This window comes from Tauraco erythrolophus, chromosome 25 (assembly GCF_009769465.1).
Source record: "Tauraco erythrolophus isolate bTauEry1 chromosome 25, bTauEry1.pri, whole genome shotgun sequence".
In the NCBI taxonomy this organism is placed as follows: domain Eukaryota; kingdom Metazoa; phylum Chordata; class Aves; order Musophagiformes; family Musophagidae; genus Tauraco; species Tauraco erythrolophus.
In genome coordinates, this window is record NC_141489.1 from 1,541,627 (window position 1) to 1,566,338 (window position 24,712).

Below are 24,712 nucleotides of genomic sequence, written 5' to 3' on the forward strand. Positions count from 1 at the left end.
CCCAACAGCTAACCCCCCCCCCCACTAACCCCCCTGTCCGTCTGTCCGTCCCTCCTTGCACGGTGTGGTTGCTTCTCCTAACCAGGGTCCGTACGTAGTGCCCGGGGAGCCGCCGCGCGAGGGGGAGCACGGCCGCCTCCGGCAGCGCCCGGGCGATGTGGGGGACCGCGGGCACGGCCACCCGCTCCCGCCGCCCGCCTGCCCGGCTCCCCGCAGCCTGGCCCGCCAGGACACCTTCGACTCCGAGACCCCGGGCAGCCGGGATTCGGCCGGCACGGAGCCCGGCGATTCCTGCTGCATGGACATCGAGACGGACCCCGGTGAGGAGGAGCCGCCGGGTCCCCCTGGCGCTGGACCCCACATCCCCCCTGGCGCCTGGGACCAGGACGAGCCCGGGCGTGAGAGCCGGGGGCTGCGGGGCCGAGCCAAGGGCCAGGACCACTATTGCCCCGACCCACCGGAGACCCTCGGCCTCGACCAAAGCGACGTGGAGGGCTGGGGCCAGGACGTTTACATCCATTAGGGCGAGGGGGTGCAGGCAGGGGATGCCCCCACCCCCCCCAGCGATGGCTTTAGGGTGGGGGAGAACCCCGCTAGTCGCCTTCGTGCCGCCCCTGGAGCCTGGCCAGCAGTGCCATGGGGAGCCCCTGCTTTGCCCTGGGGTCTCCTCCTGCCCCACTCCTTGGTGTGTGGGGGTCTCACCCCTCCTGCCGCAGCCCCCCAGCATCTCACGGTGCCTCGGGCCCTCCCTGCCCTGCAGGGAGAGCAAATGACCAAAGGGGACCCCGGGGGCTCTGCCCGCGGCCGGCGTGTCCCCATCCCCTGCCCCTGGGCAGAGGTGGGGGGCCGTGCTCCCCACCCAGCTCTTGCCTGCTGGTTGCCCCCCCGCCCCAGGTGCCCCCTGCTTCTCCATGGTGCTTTTTGCCATCCGGCTGCAGGGCGACCCCTGAGCTGGTGGTAGTAGTGGGGAGGGGGTCCCTGCCAGCTGCCCCCCACATCCCCAGCCAGTGCCTGCAGCCTGGCACTGCACCCCTGCACGGCTGAGCCCCACAGCCCCCCCCCGGCCCCCCCAGCAGCTGGAGGGGGTTGGGGTGCATGTGTGTGCGGTGTGTGAAGGGCTTTGGGGTGCTGCAGTGGTGGAGGGGTCCCTGCTGCCCCAGGCTGTGCCCCCCTGGGGTGCTGCCTGCCCGGGGGTGGGTGGGGGCAGTTTGCATGTGTTTGCCTTGGAGGGGCTCTGCCTGATTTGGGGCGGGGGGGGGGGGGCACATCTGAGCCAGTTTGGGGAGGTCTAACATATGCTAACAGCTGCCCAGCCCTGGCCTGCCACAGCCCTGGCAGCACCCGGAGGGTCCCTGTGCCCTGGGGGGGCCCCTGTGCTGCCCCCCCTTCCCTGGGACCACCGGGGTGTGCCAGGCAGTGCCAGGCCCCTGCCCCCCTCCTCCAACCTCCCCCCGTGCCAACCCCCCCACCGTGCCTGTCTGCTCTTGCCCCGTCCAGCTGTGTCCGTCCGTCTGTGAGCCTGTCTGTCCGTCCCCCCTGCAGGGCTGCCTTCACCACCCCCCACAGCACCCCGGGGCACTGCCTTCTCCTGCACCCACCCCGGGGTGTCCCTCGTCCCCCCCCACCTCTGCAGGGGGTGACCACACCAGGGTGAGGTGGAGACACCCCACATCCAGCCCCACTTATGGGGCAGCCCCTTACTCCCCTGGCGGGGCGATGCTGGGGGTCCCCGGGGTCACTGCCTTACCCAGACCACCAGCTTTGCCAGCGCAGGCCGTGGGGCTCGGGGGCACCCAGCTCTGCTGCTGCCAAACTGCCTCCGCCCATTCTGTGCCTCAGTTTCCCCTTTTTATTGGAGGGGAGACTCAGTGTCACTGCCTGCCAAGTGCCCCCCCTGGCCCTCCCGCGGGCAGAGGGACGTCCCGTATTTATGTCACTCCACAAACTTTATTTAAAAACCCAACAAAGTGTATTTTATTTATTTATTCTCCTTGGTGTGTGGGGGAACTCGCCCCGCTCGCTTGGTTCTTTGTAATAAACATTTCGGTGAGACCTGCCCTGCCGCCGTGCCTGGTGGGGTCTGCGCAGGGCGGGGGGACACACACGGGGTCTGCAGCTGCCGGGGCCCGCGCTGAGACCGGGCACAACTCAGTTCTGCAGTGACCCACCCCTGGGGTGGGCCTTCGGCGGGTGCCTGGGGAGGGGGCACTGCCAGGGATGGAGCTGGGACCTGCCCGGCTCCTGGGAAGGGGCGAAGATGCGAAGCAGGAGTTAGTGGGGCTCCTGCCGCCCCGCTGCCAGGGTGATGGTCGCTGGCGGCAGCCAGGCTGAGCACAGCGCTCGGCCAGTTTATCGGCGCTGGGCCAGCTCTGGACACGCTATTTACAGGGAATAAATACAGCGCTGCCGGCTCAGGGCTGCCGGCACCTCCACTCGCTCTTCTCCGGCCAGTACTCGAACGCTTTCCTGCGGAGAGGACATGGGGACGTTGGTGCCACCTTGGTCCCTGCCCCATTTCCACCCCCCAACGCCCAGACCAGGACCCAGGTGTCCCCCCACTCCCACTCCCCAGCTCAGGGGTCCCCAGCAGCCCCCTACTCACTCTCGCCTGGGTGTGGTGGCCCTGCAGACCAGCCCGGCCTGGCATGGGCACACCTGGTTGATGCTGAAGGCCAGACCCCCGGGGGGGACGTGGCAGCTCTGGGCCAGCGCCAGCCGCCGCTGGCACACTCGCTCGCCGTGCTGCCGTGCGCAGCAGCTGTCCGCACCGCAGTCCTCGTCCTGCTGGCACCGGGCTCCTGGCGGGGTGGAAAGCAGGGTTAGGGGAGCAGAGACACCCCCCCCCCCCCAGCCTGTTCCCAGGCTGGGGGACAGGGATGGGGTCACAGGGGCTGGGTGGCCCCCAGTACTCGTTGGCTTTGCACCATCGGGGCTGATGCTGAAGGTCATCCCCTGCGCCATCAGCATCGTGTCCCCCAGCTCCCAGGGTTGAAGCTGGGGGGGCTGTCCCTTGTGTGCATGTGTCCCCCCTCCCTGACCCCATCCCAGACCCTTGCTCACCCTCCTGCCCATCGGGCACGGGCTGCTGGCACTTCCCAAACATGCAGAGGAGGCCGTGGGCGCAGTGGGTGTCGCGGCGGCAGTACTGCCCCGCGGGGCGCGTGGGCAGGCACAGCCCGAAGTGCTCGTCGCAGAAGTGCCCGTGGGCGCAGGGGGTGGCCGGGCTGCACGTGGTCACCTGCGTGGGGGGACACAGCACATCAGGGCACTGCGCCCCATCCCTCACCCCATCCCTGACCCCAAGCAGCGGCAGGAAGCACGATCTGCCTGTCTACACGTTTGGAAGCGAAGCTGGGCTGAGTACGGGAGCGTTTTAGGGGGGCGAGGGCCGGGAGCAGCTCGGCGGTGCTCAGCCGGGCTGGGGAGACCCCTCCCCGCGGGAAATCCCCCGCAACGGCTCCAGGGGGAAGGGTTCCAGGGTTTTGACTCCAGTAAAAGAAAACCCGCCGCGGGGGGAAGGAGGACGCAGCTGCCGCGCCCGTAAAAGTCCTGCTCCAGGTGAGGCTCGAACTCACAACCTCGGCATTGCTCCGCGTACTGCCCTATAAGTACCGCGCGCTGACCGATTGCGCCACTGGAGCGCCCGGCGCCGCCCGCCGCGCGCGCGCTCCCTGCCCCTCCCCCACCCCGGGACCCCCTCCCACCCCCCGGGACCCCCTCCCACCCCCCGGGACCCCCTCCGGCTGCAGACCCGGATCCTGCTCTTGCATCCCCGCTCAGCTGCAAACCCACCCCCGGACCCACCCTTGCTGCACCCCTGGCTGCAAACCCAGCTCCCACCCCCGGACCCACCCTGCTGCAAACCCACCTCCCACCCCCGGAACCCACCCTGCTGCACCCCTGGCTTCAAAATCTGCTCCCACCCCTGCTCCCACCCTGTTGCAAACCCACCTCCCACCCCCGGACTCACCCTGCTGCACCCCTGGCTTCAAAATCTGCTCCCACCCCTGCTCCCACCCTACTGCAAACCCACCTCCCACCCCTCCATCCGTCCTTGCTGCAACTGCACCCCCTCCTCCCCTCCTCTAGGCACCCCACACTCAGGGTGCGGGGTGGCACCCACCACTCACCTCCTCCAAGTTGTCCCCGGGGCCGGCGCTTCTGCCCAGCGCGGCTTCGTCGGGCAGGTGCTGGGGCAAGGAGTACATCCAGGCCCAGAGGTAGCCGGAGGCGGCGGGCAGGAGCCAGGCGACGAGGCAGAGGACGGCTGGGGACATCGGCATGGTGCTGGTGGCTGGCACTGGGTGCTCGGGCCTGGGGCGCTGGGTATATGTAGCCCACGGGCTATCTCGGCCCCCGCTGCTAAAACTGTTTGCCCACCTAATGGGGAAGGAGGAGGCAATCAGGGGTTAAGGGATTAACATAATTGCCAGCCTTCCCCTGGCTGGGGGCAACAGCCCCAAAGTAAACAGCCCCCTCGGAGCAGTCTGGCTCCGGCGCCCAGATGGCTCCAGTGCCAGCCCCGTGCAGCCCTCTGAGTGCCCACCAGCCCCTCGGGTCCCCCCACAGCTCGGGGCGGCGGTGGGTGCCAGCACCCTGCCAGGCACCCAGTGGCTCTGTGCAACAGCGGGCTTTGGTTCCTGTGTTTGCCCCCCCCTGGTTTCCTGGGGTGGTGAGACGCGGTGGGCAATGGGGATGAGCGGGAGGCGGAAGGAGAGAGCGGGGGGCAAATGCTGTGGCCCCCAGGAAGGGTAGTTGCGGGCACACGGTTGGCATCTGCCCTGGCGTGTGTGTCATCCCCCCCTCAGCACATGCCCCATCTGCCACCCCCTGTGCACACACGTCTTGGGGGTGACGGGCTTTGCACCTTCCCTAACGGGTTTGCAAACGAGGTGTTTGTGTGTCCGGGCCCTTATCTCCTGGCCAAGCTGGCACCGGCCCTGGGCAAACCCACCAATGGTCCCCCCTGAGCACATCCCCCAGACAATGCCACCACCATGTCCCCAGACACACGGAGGGGGCGTAAGCCAGGGACACCCCGTGCTCCCCCTCACCTCTCCAATACACTTTGCAGTGGGAAGAGCCCCCCCCCCCAGGCTGGTTCCCATTTGCCAGAGTGGGGCACCTGTGGGTTTTGTCCCCAGGGGCATCTGGGGCAGGACAGGAGCTGGGAGTGGGGTGCACCAGGGTCTCCCCCCCTTCAGGCCCTAGGGATGTGTCCCGCTGTGGGAAGGAGATCATCCACCCTTGGCGTTTCCCACTCTGGGACTCCACTGCCCTGGGCGACTCCCCCTGCCTTCGTGCCTCAGTTTCCCCATGTGTATACAGGAAGGCGGAGAGGCTGATGGGTGACAGTGAAACGGGGTGGACGTTCTGGATCGGTGGCTGGAAAACCACGGCGGCTGCTGGGGTCACTGGGTGACCCCAACCCTCCTTTCTCCTGGTGCTGGTGCCCGGGGCAGGCTGTGGGCCAGGACCCCCGGATCCGGCTCCCCCCCACCCTGCGCGTGTTTGCGCCGCGGCTTAGGGAGCAAATATTGACGCCGCTGCGGGGGCACAATCACGGCTGCTCCCCCCATCCGTCTCCCACTGGGCGCTCGCCCCGTCGCTGCCGTCTCTGGCTAATCCCCCCCAGCGCCGCGGAGGCCCCGCACCGCAGCTCTGCACCCCCAAAGCCCTGGGGGTCCCCCAGCCCAGGCAGCTCCCGGGGGGGGGGTGTCCGTGTGCTCCCCCAGCCCCCCAATCCCCCATCCTGGGCCTGGCTTTGCAGAGAACTCCGGGTTTGGCTCCGTGCAGGGGGGGACTGGGGGTGCTGGTGCCATGCTCCGCCCCCCCCCCCCCCCCCCCGAGACCCGGGATGAGCGTGGGGGCCCCATCCTGCCGCTGCCCCCCACCCCACCCGCGGTGCAGGCAGTGAGTGGGTGGGGGACGGGACACCCCCCCGTGTACTGGGGGGGGGGGTGGGGGGGTGTAGGTGAGATGGGGGCGGTGTGTGCGCGTGTGTGCCCGAGCGTGCGCGTGCTCCGCAGCCGCGCGTGTCACGCGTGTGCGTGGGCGCGCAGCGGGCGCGGCCGCGCTCGCCGCTAGCGGAGGCGGCGCAGTGCGAGCGGCGCGCGGGGGTATAGCTCAGTGGTAGAGCATTTGACTGCAGATCAAGAGGTCCCCGGTTCAAATCCGGGTGCCCCCTTGTTTTCCTTGAGGGGGGGGGGGAATCCCCCTTTTTCCCCCCCACGCTTTTTATTCGCTCCCCAGCCCCCGCAGCAGCGAAGGGGGGGCCGCTTCCTGCTGCCGCCTGATCCCCCGGGGGATCCCCCGGGGGGACGTCGCTTTCTCTCGCAGGACGGATCCAGCTCTCTGGCGGGGACCCCCAGAGCTGTGCCCGCCCCCCCCCCCCCCCCCCCCAAATTCCTCTGTTCCGAGCAGCCGAAGGGGCGCAGGGCCCCACGTTGCTCCCGCACCCCCCGGCTTCAGCGACAGGCCGTGGTGCGGCGCTGGGGGGCGCAGAGTTGCTCCCCAAGTCTGTGTCTCACCTTTGCAGGTGTTTGCACCCTCCTCCTGTCCCGGCACGCGCGGTGCCCCTGCCCCCCTCACCCAGGGCTGAGCCACCTCCCTGGCACCAAGGACGGAGGGGCTGGGGGTGCAGCCTGAGCCCCCCAAAACGCTGCCCAAATCACGGCGTCCGGCCGAGCACGGGGCTGGAGCGGCGGGCGGCTCCGGGGGTTCTGCGTGCCAGCTGCACCCCCACCCTGGGACACACCCCCACCCTGGGACCCCCCACCCTGGGACCCCAGCCCCGGTAACCCCCGCTCCTGCTGCAAAGGGAGCGGACAGACCACGGATGCCGCGTGCTGCGGAGGAGCGTCCCCCGCGGGTTTGCCGGCGGGGGGGGCCCCGGGGCCTCGGGGTGGGAGGGGGCGCCGGACCCCCGACACGGTGGCTGCGGGGGCCGCGCGGCCGCTTGTCACCAGCCATGCACGGCCACGCGCCGGCTTGGGGGGGCCACGTAACCCCCCGGGGCTGGGGGGCTCGGTGAGGCGGGGGGGCTCAGCCGAGCAATCCCCCCCCCGCCCCAGCCGGATGCAGGACCACCGACCCCGGGCTGCCCGCAACGGACACAGGGTGGTGGGACCCCCACCCTCGCTGGTGTCTCCCCCCATTGCTGGGAGCCGGGGGGTGGGGGGCTCAGCACACGGACCCCGATTTCCCCCCAGGAGGGAGGGGATGGGGGGGGGTCCTGCCGCCGGCTGCAGCCCCACCCCCGGCCCCACCCCCGGCCCCACCCCCGGCTCCCGCCCGGGCTCCGGCTCCGGCTCCCGCTCCCGCTCCGGCTCCGTGCGCGGCTCCCCGGGGGTGCCGGCCCATGGCGGGGCGCTGAGCCCCCCCCCCCCAGCAGAGCCGGGGTCGAGCGGGGACCGCCGCCCCCACCATGCTCTGGGGGGGCCTGATCCTGCTCTGCCTGCTGCGCGGGGCGCTGGGCGCGCCGGGCCCGCGGGGCGCAGGTACGGGGGGGGCCGGGGAGCGCGGCCGGGGGGGCGGTGGGCGAGCTCCGGGGGGAAGCCCGGGATTGCGGGTCCAAGGGGTGGCCCCGGGTGCGCAGCGCCGTGCACGGCCCCGGGGTCCGGTGCGCCCGCCCGGGCCCCGCCGGGGGTTGCCGTGTCCGCGGTCCCGCGTGGCCGGGGGCAGCGGGAGGGGTCGCGCCTCGCCCGGGCTCCCCGCAGCGGGCTGCGCTTTGGGGGTGTCTCCGTGTTCCCCCCGGGCACGCAGGTGCCGGTCACGCTGCGCCCACAGCGGCCGCTCTCGGAGTGGGACCTGCCGGGGGGGTCCCCTTCCCTGCCCCACGTGCCCCCCCGCAGCCCTGGCATCTCTGCTGCGAAGGCGCTGGCACCCTGGGGTGCCCGGATCCCCCGTCCCCGCCATGCGGGGCAGCCCTGGAGTGGAGGGGGGCTGCAGCCCTGCTCCTGGGCTGCCCCCACCCGGGATGCCCCCACCCGTGACGCCCCGTGGCACGGCAGGTGCTGGCCTGGCTGTGGGCACAGCCGCCTGGTGAGGGAGGGGGCTGGTGAGAGCCCTGCCTGTGGGATGGGATCTGCTCCCGGGGGGCACCTCGCACCTCCCAGCAGCAGCGAGGGGCTGGGCCACCCAGTGCCCCCAGTGTGACCCCCAACTGTGGACCCCCTTTCCCCGTCTGGCAGCAGTGAGGTACATCCCACCGGCTTCCCGCTCCCACCAGCGCAGCCCTGCTCCCCCTTGCCTCAGTTTCCCCTCTTAGAGGCGCTGGGGACAGGAGGCAGCCCCACAGGACAGCTCGGGAGAACACCAGGAGCTCATTAGGCAGCAATTAGCTCCTGCTCCCCTGGGGACCCCGGGCTGAAGGCAGGAGCCCCCTCCCAAGGGTGGGGGGAGCAGCCCACAGCCCCGCTGGGTGTTTTTGCTGCCCCGCTCGCTGGGGACAGACGTCCTGGCTCTGTCCCTGCCCGTGGGCGAGCATGTGCCATCCGCACCGCCTCCGCCATGCCGCGCTGCTGGGAAATCTCATGAATCTCTGCAGATTTGGTCCCAAATGGCTTTTTCATGTCCCCCCCCTCCTTCATCCCCAACGCTGCGCCTTGTTTCCGGCCTCCGCTCCCTCCCGGGACTGGAGCTGGGCAGGGAGAGATGCGGCAGGAGGGGACGAGGGACACGTTTCTTTTGGAGATGGATGCTTGGAGTCTGCCCTGGCACCTGGATCCCAAACCAGCCTGGAGGAGGGGACTGATGGCCGGGGACATCGAGGACATGGCCGTGCTGGTGCCCCATTGCTGAAGCTGCATCTTCCCCATCCTTGGGGCCTCGTCGTCCTCCCCATGCACCAGCGTGTGCGGGGTGCCAGCCGAGTTGGGGGGGTTTTGCCTCCTTTCACCCCTCCATCACTGCTCTCCTCCCCTGGCCGTGGGTGTCTGTCACCGTCCCTGCGCCCCATGGCCATCCCTGTCCCGAGAAGCCCTTTCCTGCATCTCCATCGTCGCGGAGATGCTGCTTATCAGGGCTGAGACCCCCCCAAACTCATGTCACCTAAGCAGAAGCTGCCTTGCTGGGAGACAGGGCTGATCCCAGCGTGCAGGCGGGTGCCCTCCTGGTGTGAGACCCCACTGACCCTTCCCTGTGCCCCCCCGCCCAGGACGTCCCCCTGGGAGCCCAGCGGTGGGCGAAGGGCAGCGGAGAGCTCGGGAGACCTCACCGGGGACCGAGGGGACCCGCATCAGCCAGGACCTGGTGGGGGGCAGCCTGGCCATCGACACGCTGCCAGCCAACGAGACGCGGATCGTGGTGAGTCGGGACCCCCACCGCTGCCACCGCCTGCCCTCCGCCTGCCCTGGGCAGGATCCGGCAGGCGCCTGACCACCGCCGGCTATTTCCAGGCTGGGCAGGGAGCTGGTGGAGACGCTGGCTCCGATTTAATGTGTGGGGCCGGATCCTGGCAGCCCAGAGGGTAATTACAGCCCAGTGCGGAGGCAGCCGTGCCCTGGGCATCGCTCCGAGCCTTGCGGCCATCCCTGCCAGGTCCCTGGGGTGCACCAGGGCCATCCCTGGGCTCAAGCACTGAGGACACTTTGCTTGCCACAGCACCACACGTGCAGCAGGGATGATGCTGCTGCGGTGCTCGAGGCCATACCGGGGCAAGGGGGCTGTGTGGGGATGGGGGGGTCTCCAGCTGGGGAAGGCAGCAGCCTGTGCCGCTGCTAACGAGCTCCTGTAGCAGCAGTGTCACCTCCTGGGACTTGGTTCTCACATCCCGGCTGTGCCTAATTATCCGCCCTCAATTAGCTCCTGGTTATTTGTGGCGGGGCTGCAGGTCCCTTGGCAGCTGGGGGGGTGGGGGTTCTTGCCCAGCTCTGAGATTGGGTGGGATGTGTGGCTGAAGGTGGTTTCTGGTGGACACACCAGCCATGGTGACTTGTCCCGGTGTTTTTGCCGGCAGCTGGTTGTGGATCCGGTGGAATTAGTGCCCCAGTGGCTCAGTGTGCAGGGGAAAACAGCTGTGGCTGTTTCCACTCTGCTCGAGCTCCAGCTTGGCCCTGCTCGTTGACCATCAGGGATGGAGAGTGGCCAGAAGCCACAACAGTCCCTGATGTGGAAGTGTTTAAAAAAAAACCCAAACCAGCCCAAAACCACCAAAGGCCTCCATGGCGTTTGGAGATGCTGGGAAGCCACAGGGAGGGTGTGACAGCACTTGTGGTTCCCAGGAGGAAAAGGCAGCAATTTCCTGGGGCTTGGCACTGTTGGGGGGCTCGGAGCAACCCTCCCCGGGAGCGGGGCCACGTTCAAGGTCAGGGGTGCTGCTCCCCTGTGTGTCGCTGCGTTGTGCCGTGTCTGACCCGCAGAAGGTGGGATCCCACCTCGGGAGGTGCCAGCCGGGGTCTGGTGGAGTTTCCCCTCTCGTCCTCCCCAAACGTTCCAGGTTTGGGGTGCAGAGGGGCAGCTCTGGACCCACAGGATGCAGAGGGGTGTGATGCCAGGCAGTGCCGCCGTCCCTTCCCAAGCTCTGCCCACTTGTTCCCGTGTCCAAACCCACCCCTCTCTTAATTCCTGCTGTAACCAAAGCAAGGTGGTGGATGAGGACATCCCAGTGAGTCAGCGATGAGGTCAGGAGCTCGGCAGCCAGCACCTCCGCGCTCCCGGCCCTGCTTATTTCCCCCCCTGGTTTATTTGGAACACATTGGGAAGGCACGGGGAGAGGACGAGGGCACGGGAGGTTTTGCCACTTGTCACCCAGCTCTGGCCTGTCCCTGTGTCTCAGGGGCTTCCGGAGCCTTTGCACGGGGGAGCGTGCACTGGGATGCAGCAGGTACTGGCACAGCCTTCCCTGTGCCTCAGTTTCCCCATCCATAGGAAAGGGAGGACTCTGTGGGCTGCGTTAGTCCCTCCGAGCTCCGGGAGAGAGAAGGGGCTGTGGATGCTGTAGGGAAGAGCCAGGAAAGCTTTCCCTGGAGCCAGGGCTCAGGCGGAGGTGGAGGAGTGTGGTGGCTCTGGAGTCTGGGGGTGAGGGGGGATCTGGGGCTGAGGAGGGGGCTGGAGCTGAGCGGCAGAAATGCAGCAGAGCGTGGCAGCGTGCCAGGTGCTGAGCAGCGCTTTCCCAAGGAAAATTAAGATGCTTCCCGGCCTCCCCCTGGCACAAACTGGCCTCCCCGGATAGGCGATGTCTCCCAGCTGGGTGCTGGCAGAGTGGCATGATGGGTTGGCATGGCTGGGGGCTGGCTGTGCCCCGGGAAATCACCTGTGCTGCCAGCATCCTTGGGCAGCTGCCACAGAGCCACATGTGCGGATCCCCAGCCGGGATGGGCATCCTTTGGCGGATCCCTGTCCAGTCTGGGATGGCTCTATGGTCCATGCTCCACTCTGCCAGGCTCGGGGAGCCTGGGGAAGGATGCCCGGGGTCCCTCTCCTTGCTCTGGCTGAGGACAGCAAGGAGGTGTGATCCCTGCCCCATCCCACACTCCGGGAATGTCACCGAGGGAACCCCCTGCAACATCCCCCGTCCTCAACCCCCAGCTGGCGGCAACGGCTCGGCCGCTTTCCCCGAGCTGCCTGTCCCGAGGTTAATCGTTTCCTCCCGGCTTCCATGTCTCCGGTTCTTTGCTTGGCTTCCTGCGGTCCCCGAGCTGTAGCTCCCAGCCTCTGGCTCTGGAGCAGGAGATTTTCTTCCCAGAAAGAAGTCTCTCGTGGGTTGCGTGCATCTCCAGCCATCCCGTCCGCTCCGCGCTCCGTTGCTCTCCTGGGTCTTCTCTGCACCTTCTCCCGCCGCTCAGCATCCTTTGCTGGATTCGCCCGGGGTTTTTCCGTGCTGGTTTTCTTGCTGCTCTGCGCTGGGATCGGGTCCTGGCTGCTCGGAGCCGTGCCCGGGGTTTGCATCCCTGTGGTGCCAGGGTGGGTAACGCTGTCTCCTGTCCCCCCCTCTTCCTCCCCGGCTGCAGGAGGACAACCACAGCTACTACGTGTCGCGGATCTATGGGCCGGGGGACGCCCGTCGGAGGGGGCTGTGGGTCGACATGGCAGCGGCCAACAGGAGCCAAGTGAAGATCCACGGGATCCTCTCCAACACGCACCGGCAGGCCTCGGTGAGCCTGTGGGGCTGTTCTGCAGTGGGGGGGTCCCCCGGGGCTCCCCTCCCAGCAGGGATTTCCCCGCGGCGGCACCTGGCCCAGGGCAGCAGCAGCCCCTCCACGTCCCCGGGACAGCCTGGGGCACACCGGGGCTCGGGAAGTGTTTGGTCTCCCCCAGTCTGGGGCTGGTCCCGCTGGGCAGAAGGGGGTGAGCACCCCCAGGACCCCGTGCTCCTGTCCCTCTCCCCCTGCTCCGTGCACTGACCCCGGGAACTTGCTCCAAGCCAGGGCAGAGCTGGTGCCAGTGGCACCCCCATCCACAGCGGGTGTTTCTCCATGGGCTGAACGCGGTTCTCACCCCGTCTCCCTCCCGCAGAGAATCGTCCTCTCCTTCGACTTCCCCTTCTACGGCCACCTCCTGCGACAGGTCACGATAGCGACGGGCGGTGAGTCGGGACGGGACGAGGTGGATGTTCCCGGGCAGGAGGGCTGGGCACGGCTCTGGCGCACGCTCTAACCTCACCCCACGTCCCAGCGCCCCGGGAGCGCAGACAGAGAAGGGGCTGCAGCCCGTCGGATGTTCTCCCTCCAGTCCGAGTTGGACCCCTGCCCCGCTGCTGGTGCTCAGGGAGTCGGGTGCTGCTGGTGCCGTGGGTTCTGCAGCGGTCGAGGGGATGTGGGGCTGGGGTGGGGGTCACCCAGGTTTGGAGGAAAGCCGGGAGGGGATGCTGGGGGTGAAAAAAGGGGTGGGTGAGCCTGGGTGGGGTGGTGGGAGGTCAGAAAGAGGGAGGGGGAGCGTGCGCCGTGTCAGCCTCCTCTGCTCGTGCAGGTTTTATCTTCATGGGGGACGTCATCCACCGCATGCTCACGGCCACGCAGTACGTCGCGCCCCTCATGGCCAACTTCAACCCCAGCTACTCCCGCAACTCCACCGTCCAGTACCTGGACAACGGTGAGCCCTGCTCCGGGCATGAGCCGCCGCGGCTGCCGTAGGCACGGAGGGGCCGGCAGCCCCCCTGCCCGCTCTGCCTCTGAAAACTGGGTGCAGCTCGGGGCAGCTCCGGGTTGGGGTGGTTGGGATGTTCGGAAGGGGCTTCTCCATGGGTCTGCTCAGAGTGATGTGCTGGAGATCGGGGGATGAGGTGATGTGGAGCTTCGCCGACAGCAGAGGGTCGGGCTGTTGGGATGTGGGGTGAGGAGAGGCGAGAGGACTGACCCGCGCTGGCCTCTGCCCCAGGGACGGTTTTCGTGGTGCAGTGGGACAAGGTCTACCTTCAGGGCAAGGAGGACGTGGGCAGCTTCACCTTCCAGGCGGCCCTGCACCGCACCGGGAGGATCGTCTTTGGGTACAAGGAGGTGAGAGATGTTTGTGCTTGGGAGAGCACAAACCTGTGCGGGGGGTCCCTGCAGGGGATCCCAGTGGGTCAGGGGGGGAGATCTGGTGTTTAAACTGTTCCCATGCCAAGTCTGGGCGTTCCCAGTGCCACCGACGCAGCAGGAGCCCGGGGCAGGGCTGGGCTCCATCGCGCTCTCTCCCCGGCCGCAGATCCCCGTGCCAGTGCTGCGGATCAGTGCCACCCAGCACCCCGTGAAAGCCGGCCTCTCCGACGCCTTCATGGTCCTCAACCCATCTCCCGACGTGCCTGGTGAGTCCCCGCGCTCGAGGGATGGGGGGAGGTGGCTGCTGGGGCTGGGAAGCGGCTTCTCCCTCCCTCAGGGGTGCCAGGGACCCCCTGGGGAGATAGGGGTGCAGACGGGGAAGGAGAGATGGGACATCTTCATCTTTGGGTGCTTTGACACGAGGATGCGCTGCCTGGGTTCGCGGTGGGGAGGCGTGCAGGGTTTGACTGCAAGGATGCTCCTCGTGTCCCACGTTTTGGGGTGCACCTCTTTTGGGGTGCACCTCCATGGCCAAGGCCACGTGCTCCGGGCGGCCCCAGCCCACGGATGCCGTGTGCTTTGGCGATGTGCTGCAGGCAAAAGGGCTTCGTGCTCCTCGCCCAGCGTGCCGGGAATCGCTGCGAGCAGCCAAGCGCTTCCCCGGCTTCCAGCTGATGAGGAGGAGGGGAAGGAGAACGGTTGCCAACAGATGGGCGAGAGGCTCGGGGGGTGCTGGGTGCCTCGTTCCTATGGGCATGGGGGTTTAGGGGAGCCTGCAGCCCCCCCGCTGCTGCTCTGGGCTGGCCTGAAGGTGTAGCGCGGCGCGGGCGCTGCTGCGGGCAGGGCTGGGATCTGCGCCGGTGTCGTCAGGACATGGGGTCGGCTCCGTACGTGTCCGTGTGCTCATTCCATGTGTGCCATGAGCTGCAGGCAAGGAGCAAAAAGGCTCTTCCAGCCTCTCCCGTCCCCTCTCGCCACAAGGAGCCCAAACCTCCCTCCTGCCTCCCTGCGCTGCACCCGGCGCGCTCGCTTTTCCGTGTTATTTACGGAGCCTGGCATCTGGCCCTCCTTTATTACCCGTTTGCAACAGTTGGTGTAAAAACCTCGGCCGTGGATGGTGCCTCCCCTCCCCACACCCCCGGGCTGGTGCCCTCCACCCCCAGGGGCTGCCCCCTGCCCCCACCTCCTGCCTGCCCCGGGGCGAGGGGGAGCCGGAGGAGGAGAAATGCAAGAACCGGGCACAAAAAACCTAAGGAGGTGGAGAAAGGAGGCTCGAAGGGAAGGAGAGGAGGGGAAGGAGGGGAGACCGTGTTGTCCTGCTCATCTGCTGGTCTCCAAGCACGGAGCAGAGCAGTGAGGAGCTGCAGCTGTGTGGGAAGGATGGGTTGGATTGTCCCCCTGCGAGTGTCACCACCACTGGCCGGTGTCACCACATCAATTAGCGGCGGAGGCTGGGAGAAAATCTGGGAGAAGCCTGTACCCAGGATGGTACCCAGGATAGACCCCTCTGGCCTTCAGGATGAAGGGGAAGGGGAAGGAATTGAGCGAAGTGGTGAGGGATGGGGGAAGGAGGAGGCTTTGGGGGGGGAGCAGCGCTGGGCTGTGGGCGAGCTGTGCCCGGGGGAGGCTCGCAGCCCTGTGAGTCACTGGCCAGCAATGTGTTGTGCAGCTTCGTGTTCAGAGCGATGCTGGACTGGACCGCGGCCATCTCTGGAGCCTCTGGTCAGGGAGAGGGGAATGGGGAGCTCCGAGCTCTTCCCAGCAAAACACGGCAGAGCATCGGTGCCCTGAGACCCCTCCTCACCCCAGCACCTCCCATGCCCCTTCTGCAGCCCAAACCACCCCAAGACCTGGGGCCACCTTTGCCTCTCAGCGGGGGGTCAGCAGCAGCCCCACGCGCTTTCCCCGTGGGTGCTGGGATCCGGGCGCGGGGCGAACCCCTCCGCAGGGCAGGGATGGGCGCGCGGGGCAGCTTCGTGCCCGACCTGAAGCCAAGACTCTGCCTTTCAGAGTCGCGCCGCCGGACCATCTACGAGTATCACCGCGTGGAGCTGGACACCAGCAAGATCACCAACATGTCAGCTGTGGAGTTCACCCCGCTGCCCAGTAAGTCGGGCGGGCTGGTGGGGTCCTGGAGCGTGGTTCCTTCCTGTGGTTTCACCCAACAGCTATGGCAACCTCGTGTCTGTAGCCGAAGGGGAAGCTGAGGCTGGAGGAGGCAGGTCCAGCGTGGGCTGGAAGGGTGGGTGGCTGCCATCCATCACCCGACGCTGGGATCCTGCCATGCGCTGGAGCTGTGGAGGGCGGGTGGGCTATTGGCCGGGGTACGGCTCGTCCCCCCCACTCTGGGCTCCCCAACTCGTTCTGCCTTTGCGAGAAGGTCTGTGCGTGGCTGTCGCTGAACGTCCCGTACACGCAGCCCTGTCTGGATCCATCGGCTCAGAGTCAACCTCAGCCAACGGCACATCCCACGTGCCCGCCAGCCTGGCTGCTCCGCAGCTGGAACGGGAGCCTGGGATGCAGCAAAGCTCAGCTGGCGTGGGAGAAGCTGGTAACGGAGGGGTCCGAAGGGAATTACACCCCACCTGATCCGCTCAGCGCTCCTCGGCCAAGTGACCGGTGGCACCTGCCGCGGTGTCCCTGGCAGCGATGTGCCATGGTCCCAGGCTGTGCCAGCACCCCGCGCAGCTCAGTCCATGGCTCGTGTTGCTCACGGGTAGATCCCCCCTCGCCCCAGAGCTTTTATTCCGTATTTCCTGCGCTGGCGGCTCTCCCCACCAGTCCAGCCACTGAAACTCCTTCTCTTCGCGCCAGGAGCTGCAGCTAGTTTTGCTGGGCACTGGTTCACTTCGGGTCTGCCTACAAGACATTTTCTACGCCTCCGCGCTCCGATGAAATCTCTTAAGGCTCCTGTTCGATACATTTTTAGCGTTCGGATCCGAGGGCGCGCGCGCACGAGGCAGAGTCGTCGTGCAGCCCGTAAATACAGAGCGGAGAGTAAATCTGTCACGGAGATACCAAGGTTATGCCTTGAAACGGTCTGCCCAGGGTATTTTATGACAATTTTAACAGCAGGCAGGGTTACTGCGAAGCAGATCATAAATAAGCATTCTGCAATAATTCTATTTTTTCTCCTTAAGACTTGCTGGTTTGTTTCTCCCCAGCAGCTGGGAGTGATATCTGCAGAGGAGCCACGGAGCTAGAGAGAGCTAGACGCCACTTTTTCTTCTGGGGGGTTAATTTTTAGCCTTATTCAGGTCAGAAGTGGATGAACTGGGTTGGCCTCTGCCTCTTCTGCAGAGGTCAGGGCTCACTGGCTGCCTCCATGTAGCAGCTGCTCGGGAAGAGCTCAGGCCGGGCGAGCGGAGGGGACCGGGACACCAGGAGCGTGCGGGCAGCCCCAGTCCGGGGCAGCAGCTCCAGTGTGAGGGGCAGAACAGGGAGCTGGTGGGTGGAGAAGTGATGGGGCTGTGGGTCAGGACAGAGATGTGCTCAGTGGGACGGGGACAGTGCTGCTGTTCAGGTGTTTCACAGCACCGGGTCAGTGGCTGTGGGCTGCTGGGGCTCCCGAAGGGCTCGTTAGAACTGCTGGTTCCCTTGGCTTTTGGTGCAGACGAGCCCTCTTGGCCATCGTTGCCAGACAGGGTGACGAGCAAGTGATGGTGCTCTGCCAGCAGCTCATCCTCTGCAGCACAGAGATGTTCTTGAAGAGCTAATCAGTGTGGACATAGCAACAGAGGGTCAGACAGGAACAGGTTGCCCAGAGAAGTTGCAGATGCCCCATCCCTGGAAGTGTTCAAGGCCAGGCTGGATGAGGCTTTGGGCAACCTGGTGTAGTGGAGGGTGTCCCTGCCCATGGCAGGGGGGTTGGAACTGGGTGATCTTTGAGGTCCCTTCCAACCCAAACCATTCCATGATTCTATGAAACTGTTTGTGTTGTGTCCTTCCTTGAGAAACACCCTCTGTACAGCAAGAGATGGCATAAGTCTCAGATGTGCTTTAGTTCCCACCTAAAGAGAATGGGAGGATGTTTATGGATGGATTGGGAATCTGCTCCCAGAAAGGTGCTGCCTCGTCCCGCAGGTCCCTGGCGGGAGCGGCTGGGCTGGAGGCTCATCTGCCCGTGCTGGTCCTGCCCATGCCACCACCTCCAGCACACGCTCCCTCGTGCCCGTGCAGGTGCTGGCACGTCACTGGGATGTCTCTCCTCTCTCTTTTGCAGCGTGTCTCCAGCACCGGAGCTGTGAAACGTGTGTGACTTCGGAGCTGACCTTCAACTGCAGCTGGTGCCACGTCCTCCAGAGGTACTGCCACGAGTTTCCCCCAGCCCTCCTCTTGCTAACGTTTCCATAGATGGGAGAGCAAGTGCAGCGCCAGGTCTGACGCCTCTGTCAGTGTTGCTGGATTTTTATTCTTATTTTCCTTTTTTTTTGTTACTTTTTGCTTTAGTTAGGGTGCTGCTCTCATAGTCTGGCAGCATGGTTAAGAGGCGATCTGCTCTCCGGTTACGAGCCACTGAGAGGGGACGTTTCCCAGAGCTGGGGTTCGTGGTCCTCATGTTTTGCTGAAGCAGCTGGAACAAGTCGAGACCAGACAGAAGAGTCACATTTTTGTCAGTGAGATTAAATGGGGGGGAGTGGGGGGGAGTTATCCCTGTAGTTGGGAGTGTTGGAGATATCCCTGTTCCTTGCAGGGGGGTTGGACTAGATGACCTTTGAAGGTCCCTTCCAGCCCTAACCATTCTATGATTCTATGATTCTATGATTCTATCCCATAGGCTGTGATTTGAGAGAGGAGCACGGGGCGGGGAGGCTGGCATGGGTAGGGTTGGGTAGGTCAGGGAGCCAGGGATGCTCCTCGGGGATCCCCTTTTTGTCAGGGATGAGATGCGATGAGGGTGGGGGGCACTCGCTGCTGTTTTGGGGGTGATCAGAGGAGGTGGGGGGCTGGGGGTGGCCCCGCTGCCCGTCCCAGCCGTGCCATCCCGCTCCGCGCTCTCCTCCGGCTCGAGCAGCGCGGTACGGCGCACGAGAGGCTTTGATGAGATTTTGCTGAAATATTTATTTGGAGCTGGTGGCAGGGGAGGGGACCCAGTAACACAGATCCAGGCGCACGGCACGGGGACAGCCAGGCCTGGGAAATGCCCGGCTCTCCCGGGAAGGCGCGGGCAGCCCTGGCACCGCTCGCAGGGCACCTTCACTCTCCTTTCCGTGGCCCTTCTCTCGCTTCGCTCAAGACTCACACCCTTTCCTGAGCATGCAGCAATTCCAGTGAGGTGTGAGTGGGGCTGCTGGGACAGGGGAAGGTCCTGAGGCATCAGCAAAGCGACCCCATAAATCAGCGCTGGTTCCCTGCCTTCCTGCGGGCCGGAGGAGAACCCGAGCCGGGGGAACCTCAGCTTTCGGTGACAGTTGCTCCGCGGTGGCTTCAGGCTGATGTTCTCACAGCTGGGAGAGATGCGTGAAACCAGATGTGGCTTTGGTGGCAGAACCAAGCGTGGGATACAGTGGCTTAGTCTGGATCTTGATCTGTCCCAAGGAATTCCATAGGGTGGCTTCCAGGGTTTGGACTTACATCCCGAGTCCAGCTCAGGGATTTCACCCCCGACTCCTCTTAGCTCTCTTCTGGACGGTGGAGTTTGTGTTTTCGCTTTTGCTGAGCCCGTGATTGTTGCAGGATCTGTGCTTTAAGCAAAGATCTCAGTGACTCAGCGGGACTTGAAGTTTTCTGTGGCTTCTCCTCTTTTACGGGTTGGTGGCTGAGTAAATAAGTGCTTGTACGAGCTGAACCCCTGATTCATATTTTGGTATCCCCAGAGACTTCCCAAAGGTCAGATCGTTGTTTCGTTCCCTCTGTTTCTGTAGAGATTTCTCTAGCTGGTGTTTTCCTGATGTCGTTTATAATTTCTCTAATATGTTTTTCCTGTGCAGATGTTGCTGGAAAAAAAAACCCAAACCAAAACAAACCCTCGTGGAGATTACGGCCTTGCCCTGGCACCTAGTCCAGGGAATGGAAATTCAAACTCAGTCTATATATTTTTCCTACTTCTCCGCTTCTCCTTTTCCCTTGGAGAAGCAGCGTTGACCCTTTTCCTCCTCTGTGAAGAGGAACATTTGGGTCCTTCCAGCACAGCTGTACTGGAAACCCCATGTCTTTGGAGACCAACTTGTGCATCATCTTTCCAGTCCTCAGATGTTTGTTTGTCCCAGTGTCTGTACGCAGCCTCTGGGACTCTCGGGCAGCTCAGCAGGAGCGATGCCACCCCCAGAGCATCTCTCAGGGTGCATCCGCCGCAGGTTAACGCTGCCTTTCTCCGCAGGTGCTCCAGCGGCTTCGACCGGTACCGGGAGGAGTGGCTGTCCTACGGCTGCGGCCAGAAGGTGAGAGCCACGTCTCGTGGGTCCTCTGCTGGTCTGCAGGAAAGACAACGGCCGTATCCCGCTCAGAAAACTCCCCCCCAGCTCCGCTCGGCCCGTGCTGTTCCGGAGCCGATGGAGGGCCCCTTTAGGTCGCCTGTTCCCGTGACATCAGGACACTGATCCACGTGTCAGAGGATGTCTCTGTTGGAACAGTTAGGAGATTCATAGATTCATAGATTTCTAGGTTGGAAAAGACCTTAGAGATCATCGAGTCCAACCATCCCTAATCCCTATTAAACCATATCCCTAAGTAGATCATCCACCCTATTCTTAAACACATCCATGGATGGGGACTCAACCACCTCCCTGGGCAGCCTATTCCAGTGGCTGACAACCCTTTCAGAGAAGAAATACTTCCTAACATCCAACCTGATGGTCCGTCTGATCCAGTTACCTGTCTCTGCTGTCCCGGTGTCTTGTTTCTGTGCTGTGTTCAGTCACGATGCCAAGCCCTCCGTAAGTTCCCAAATGGAGCAATTTTTTTTCCTCACCTTCTGCAGCGTGACTCTTACTCATTCTCAAGCATGAAGAAATGAGCCCTTGTGATTTATTTTTTTTGTCCTTGGTAGCACAATTATCTCCACATTGGATGAACTAGTTTCTTTGTCTCAGAAAGATCAGCTCTAACGAAACATCTGTTTCTGCTTTGGGTTTTTTTGTTGTTTGTTGTTCTTTTTTCCCCCGCTGAACACTCAGCTCTGTTCCCTGTTAACCGAGAGGGCTGAGCGAGGGAAAAGGAGAGGTCACAGGACCTATGTAAGGTCATTCAGTGATGCAAGAAGGTCAGACTGTAAGACCTTGCCAGATCATTGTCATTTGTCCTATTTAAGTGGTTTCCAAACTTTTCCTCCTCTCCTCCAACCTCTAGGTCACCCCCCCTCCCCACTATTTCTCCTGGCACTTCTGGAGTCCCAGATGTCCCTCGCTTCCACTCCAGTGTTTGAAGCCCAAGAGCTCGGCAGCCCCAAGCCTGGGAACCCACCGCTGGCTCCTGGCGCTCTCCCTGGAAGAGGGTTAGGAAAAGTAGCTGTTCTTCCTTTTCTTTCCAGTCAGATGAGAAGACCTGCGAGGATTTAGCAGAAGGCGACCGTTATCCAGCACCCCCTGACAGCTCTCTCCCGCCGCTGGATGTGGATGTCACCACCTCCACGGCCTCACTCTTCATCGACAGCCTCACGACGGAAGGTAGGGGCAGGCGGGGGGAGCAGGGACACGTCCTCCACGCTTGTCCCCATCACTCCGATGCCAAAAAGCCAACTCAGAGCCAAATAAACACCACCACAAACCCGTCTTGGAAGCAGAGGGCAAGAACCCAGCACAGGCTCGTGATCGCCCTCCGCTCGCCAACGGTGTTCGTTCCAGCACAGGAAAACTCCACGTAAGGACCCGAGTTTCCCTCGGGACACCCGTGTTCCAACGCTTGAGAATCCCATTAACACAGGGCTGGCTTCTCCGATCCTAGCGGCAGGTATCGCTTCAATTTTGCTGCTTAATAGTCCCTAACGCAAACTGCTAATTAGAATAAATAAGAAGGAACGTTGTTAATTGTCCTTCAGCAACGGGAAGGAGCTGGGGGGAGGCAGGGAGAGCCTGGCTGGCAGAGCTGACTTTGAAAGGAGCAATTCGAGGGAGGGGGAGCGTGACCCCACCACGGAGATGATTTCCCGACTCACCACCAATTCTTGGAAAAAAGAACAAGAGGCTTTTCTGGGACATAGTCAAGCATGAAGTTAATTCGTAATCTTGGAAGGGAACAAACAGCCCAGCTGCATCAGGCAGCGAACTTTATCCGGAGAAGCACAGCAAAGGATCAAGCCAAGCGCGGGAGCGGACCCGCCCCGGCTGCCCCGGCGCGCCGGCTCCGCTCGCCGAGATGTTTGGGAACGCGTCCGACGCGCTGGTCCTGTGTCAGCCAAGCGGAGTGGGAATTCCGGGTCAGGATCTCAGCTGGACTCGTGAGGGCGGTGATGTGGAGACCATCAAGACATAAAGCTTCGTACGTTCCTGGTTCTTCCGGAACGAGATGAAGAATGGAACTGGGTTTTGGCCCCTATGGAAGGCAGCTCCAGCGTTACATCCCATCGATTTATTCGGGATGTGTTAGCAGCGTGTTGCTGCCGATGCCGCAGCCTGCACCTGGCACCCATCCAGCACCCCCTTAGTGCTCCACTTCGCACATCGAGTGTGTTTGAAGACCAGTTGCCTCAGACGTTTGTGCTCCAGGTGCCACCTTTGTGAAGGAAGACCACAAACCCTAAGCCACGTGCTGGCACTATTGTTGCCCTCTGGGTGCCTTCCTCTTCTGCCAAACTCAGAGGTTTAAAACTGCCACTGGCCACAGAAGTGCTGTGCCAGAGGCGTGATCCGTCAGGGGCCCCGTTACGGAGGCGTGGAAGCGGGTGGGAAGCATGTAGGGGATCACAGAAGGCTCCTGACTTTATTTTTTTTGCCTTTGTTTTCTTCTTTTAGACGACACGAAGCTCAATCAGTACGCAGGAGGCGAAGGTAAGCCCTTCATCTCCTCCCTGCCTGCTCACCGGCGTTCCGAGCAAAAACATGTTATTGGGAATCAAACGCACCGGGGATCCGCCGGTGGGGCGGATGGGTGAAACTGGGGCTGGAGGATGGCATCAGGATGAGACTCCTGTTGTCTGTACCCTGTTAATGCTGTTTCAGGTAGTGAAAAGCGGGAGCCAGGACCAATCCGTTTTACCCTGCTGCTCTTTGTCTGCTTTTCCCACTTGGTCCTGCTGTGCAAACTAAGACGATGCGTTTTCTCTTTCCGTGTAATTCCCTTTCTTTGCAGTTTTTGCATGGACACAAGGTCCTTTTTTTCGCTTGGATTGCCCCAGCTGGGCCAAAGAGTGTAAAAATCCATATTTAAAGAGCGTCCTCAGCCCAGCTCCACTCTGTTCCCGTGGATCTTTTGTCAGTCCGAGTTTGTGGGGCAGCCCCGAGGGCAGGGACCGAACCGTTGCTGTGATGCTCCTGCTGATTTCACAGCACCCTCTGTGGCTCCGTGCGATTGCGTGTTCGTAGCCGAGGATGTGCTGGAGGCTGTGGGTGAGACACACTCAGGACCCTGCTGAGGATATGGCTCATGGCTTTCTGCCAGAGGGAGCAGCCAACATATAAAGAATATGGATCGGAGAGGAGGGCTTGCTGCATGGTGGTGGTTTGATCTCCTTTCAAACCAGCTACTGCCGCCATCTGAAAGGGACACCAGAGCTCAGACAACTCCCTGGTGCATCTTCCCCGCTGGTTGAGCCAGACAGTAGCAGGTCAAGTTGCTCAGTTGCACGTGCAGAGCTCTGGAAGGTCTGGCCTTGCTTTGCTTTTCTGTCCTTTGTTTGACGGAGGCCTCAGCACAGTCCGAGACCCCACGGAATCCTCTTTTGCAGGGGTGGGAAGCAGCCTCCCTTCCAAGAAAGCGGCCGCCCCGATTCACACCGGTACCATTGTGGGGATCGTTCTGGCCGCGTTGCTCATTGCAGCCATCGTCCTGGCTGGGATCTACATCAACAGCCACCCCACCTCCACCGCTGCCCTCTTCTTCATTGAGGTGAGTGCAGAACCTTATCTCTGGCTGGTTTTGTCTTCAACACACATCCCAACCCTCTAGAGAAGAGAGCAAAGAGGAGCTTCAGCAGAGTTCCTATCTCAATTTCTTTTCATGGTCCTGCAGGCACAGCTAATCTCCCAACCTCCAGCTGATGATGTTTTAAACTTAGGCTCGCTCTCCCTCCCACACTGTTTTATTTTGCTCCCTTTCACACGTTGCCTTGTTTTTCCCTCCCCCGTGCAACGTTAGACTCTTCCACCCGCTCGCACGAGCGGTTGGCGCGCAGGCGGGCCGGAGGGCTCCGTCGGAGCTGTGACATAACGGAGCTCACTGCCTTTGGAATTGCCCAGCTGGAGTTTTGTGGACTAAAATCGTCCCACTTCCCTGCTAGATGTCACGCCACCAGCTCCTGTGTAAGTGGTGGTGTGAATGCTCTAATTTTTAATTCTCGGAAAGACAGGGGGGTCCCACAATCTCCATCTGCCGTTAAAAGCCGGGAGAGCGCTCGGCAGAGCATCCCGAGGCGGTCGGAAGGGGGCTGAATCCTGGTGCAGGAGCTGCTGCGGAGGGAGTCCGCGACGCTTCGCCCTCAGCCTTTATGGTCGCTCGCTGGCTTTTCCCTCGAGCTCCTGTCTCTGCTCCCCCTGCCCTGTTTGCAGAGACACCTCCAGAGGACTGGTCTGCGGGGCCTCTCCCAGTTTAGGACCTGAGCACTCGGCCACGTTTAATGCGTTTGTTTACACCCGGCTGGGAAGGGGCAACGCAGTTGTGTCAATTTTGGAGACAGAGAGAAGACACAGATGATGTGTCCGTGGTCCCAGGGGAAGCCCGTGGCCATCCGCGGCTGCCACCCCGGGCACAAGCCATCCTTGTTCCGAGATTTCACTTAAAATTTCCATTTCCTCCCCACTCCCCGTTTTAACCTTATTAGCGGGGTCAGCTCAGTGAGATCAGTGCATTGCAGTGAACTCTCCTAAGCATGAAGCGATTTTTAAAAATCGATTTTTATTAATAAAAAGGCAAAGCTTCACAAAGACAGCCCTGTTTTTGCGTCAGGACCGAGTTTCCGATTTCCCCGCGGGCTCGGCGCGAAAGGCTCTGCCACAGCTTCTGATGGGTCTTTGTTTCCGTCCGCAGCGAAGGCCACATCACTGGCCTGCCATGAAATTCCGAAATCACACCAACCACGCGACGTACTCGGAGGTGGAGCCGGCCAGCCAGGAGAAGGAGGGCTTCGTCGAAGCAGAACAGTGCTGAGCGCTTCTCCCCCT

At 63.3% G+C, this 24,712-nt stretch overlaps 1 protein-coding gene and 2 non-coding genes across 3 annotated transcripts; 2 read left to right on the forward strand and 1 right to left on the reverse strand.

Moving 5' to 3' along the window:
* Positions 1 to 3,550: 3,550 nt before the first annotated feature.
* Positions 3,551 to 3,641, reverse strand: TRNAI-UAU (transfer RNA isoleucine (anticodon UAU)). The gene is given in 2 exon segments: positions 3,551 to 3,586; positions 3,604 to 3,641. It is a non-coding gene; the product is annotated as a tRNA-Ile (tRNA).
* Positions 3,642 to 6,115: 2,474 nt separating this feature from the next.
* TRNAC-GCA (transfer RNA cysteine (anticodon GCA)) lies at positions 6,116 to 6,187 on the forward strand. Its single transcript has one exon. It is a non-coding gene; the product is annotated as a tRNA-Cys (tRNA).
* Positions 6,188 to 7,426: 1,239 nt separating this feature from the next.
* Positions 7,427 to 24,698, forward strand: PLXDC1 (plexin domain containing 1). Its single transcript, XM_086626598.1, has 14 exons — positions 7,427 to 7,479; positions 9,201 to 9,306; positions 11,952 to 12,095; positions 12,457 to 12,526; positions 12,910 to 13,032; positions 13,318 to 13,436; positions 13,627 to 13,726; positions 15,471 to 15,566; positions 17,683 to 17,764; positions 19,780 to 19,840; positions 20,929 to 21,064; positions 22,349 to 22,384; positions 23,281 to 23,441; positions 24,579 to 24,698. The coding sequence occupies exons 1-14, from the start codon at positions 7,427 to 7,429 to the stop codon at positions 24,696 to 24,698; spliced, it is 1,407 nt and encodes a 468-aa protein (XP_086482724.1).
* The last annotated feature ends 14 nt before the right edge of the window (positions 24,699 to 24,712 follow it).

Coding starts and splice junctions, on each gene's coding strand:
- PLXDC1 (XM_086626598.1), top strand. CDS start 7,427: ATGCTCTGGGGGGGCCTGATCCTGCTCTGCCTGCTGCGCGGGGCGCTG. Junction 13,033..13,317: donor CGTCCAGTACCTGGACAACG/GTGAGCCCTGCT, acceptor CCTCTGCCCCAG/GGACGGTTTTCGTGGTGCAG. Junction 19,841..20,928: donor CCTACGGCTGCGGCCAGAAG/GTGAGAGCCACG, acceptor TTTTCTTTCCAG/TCAGATGAGAAGACCTGCGA.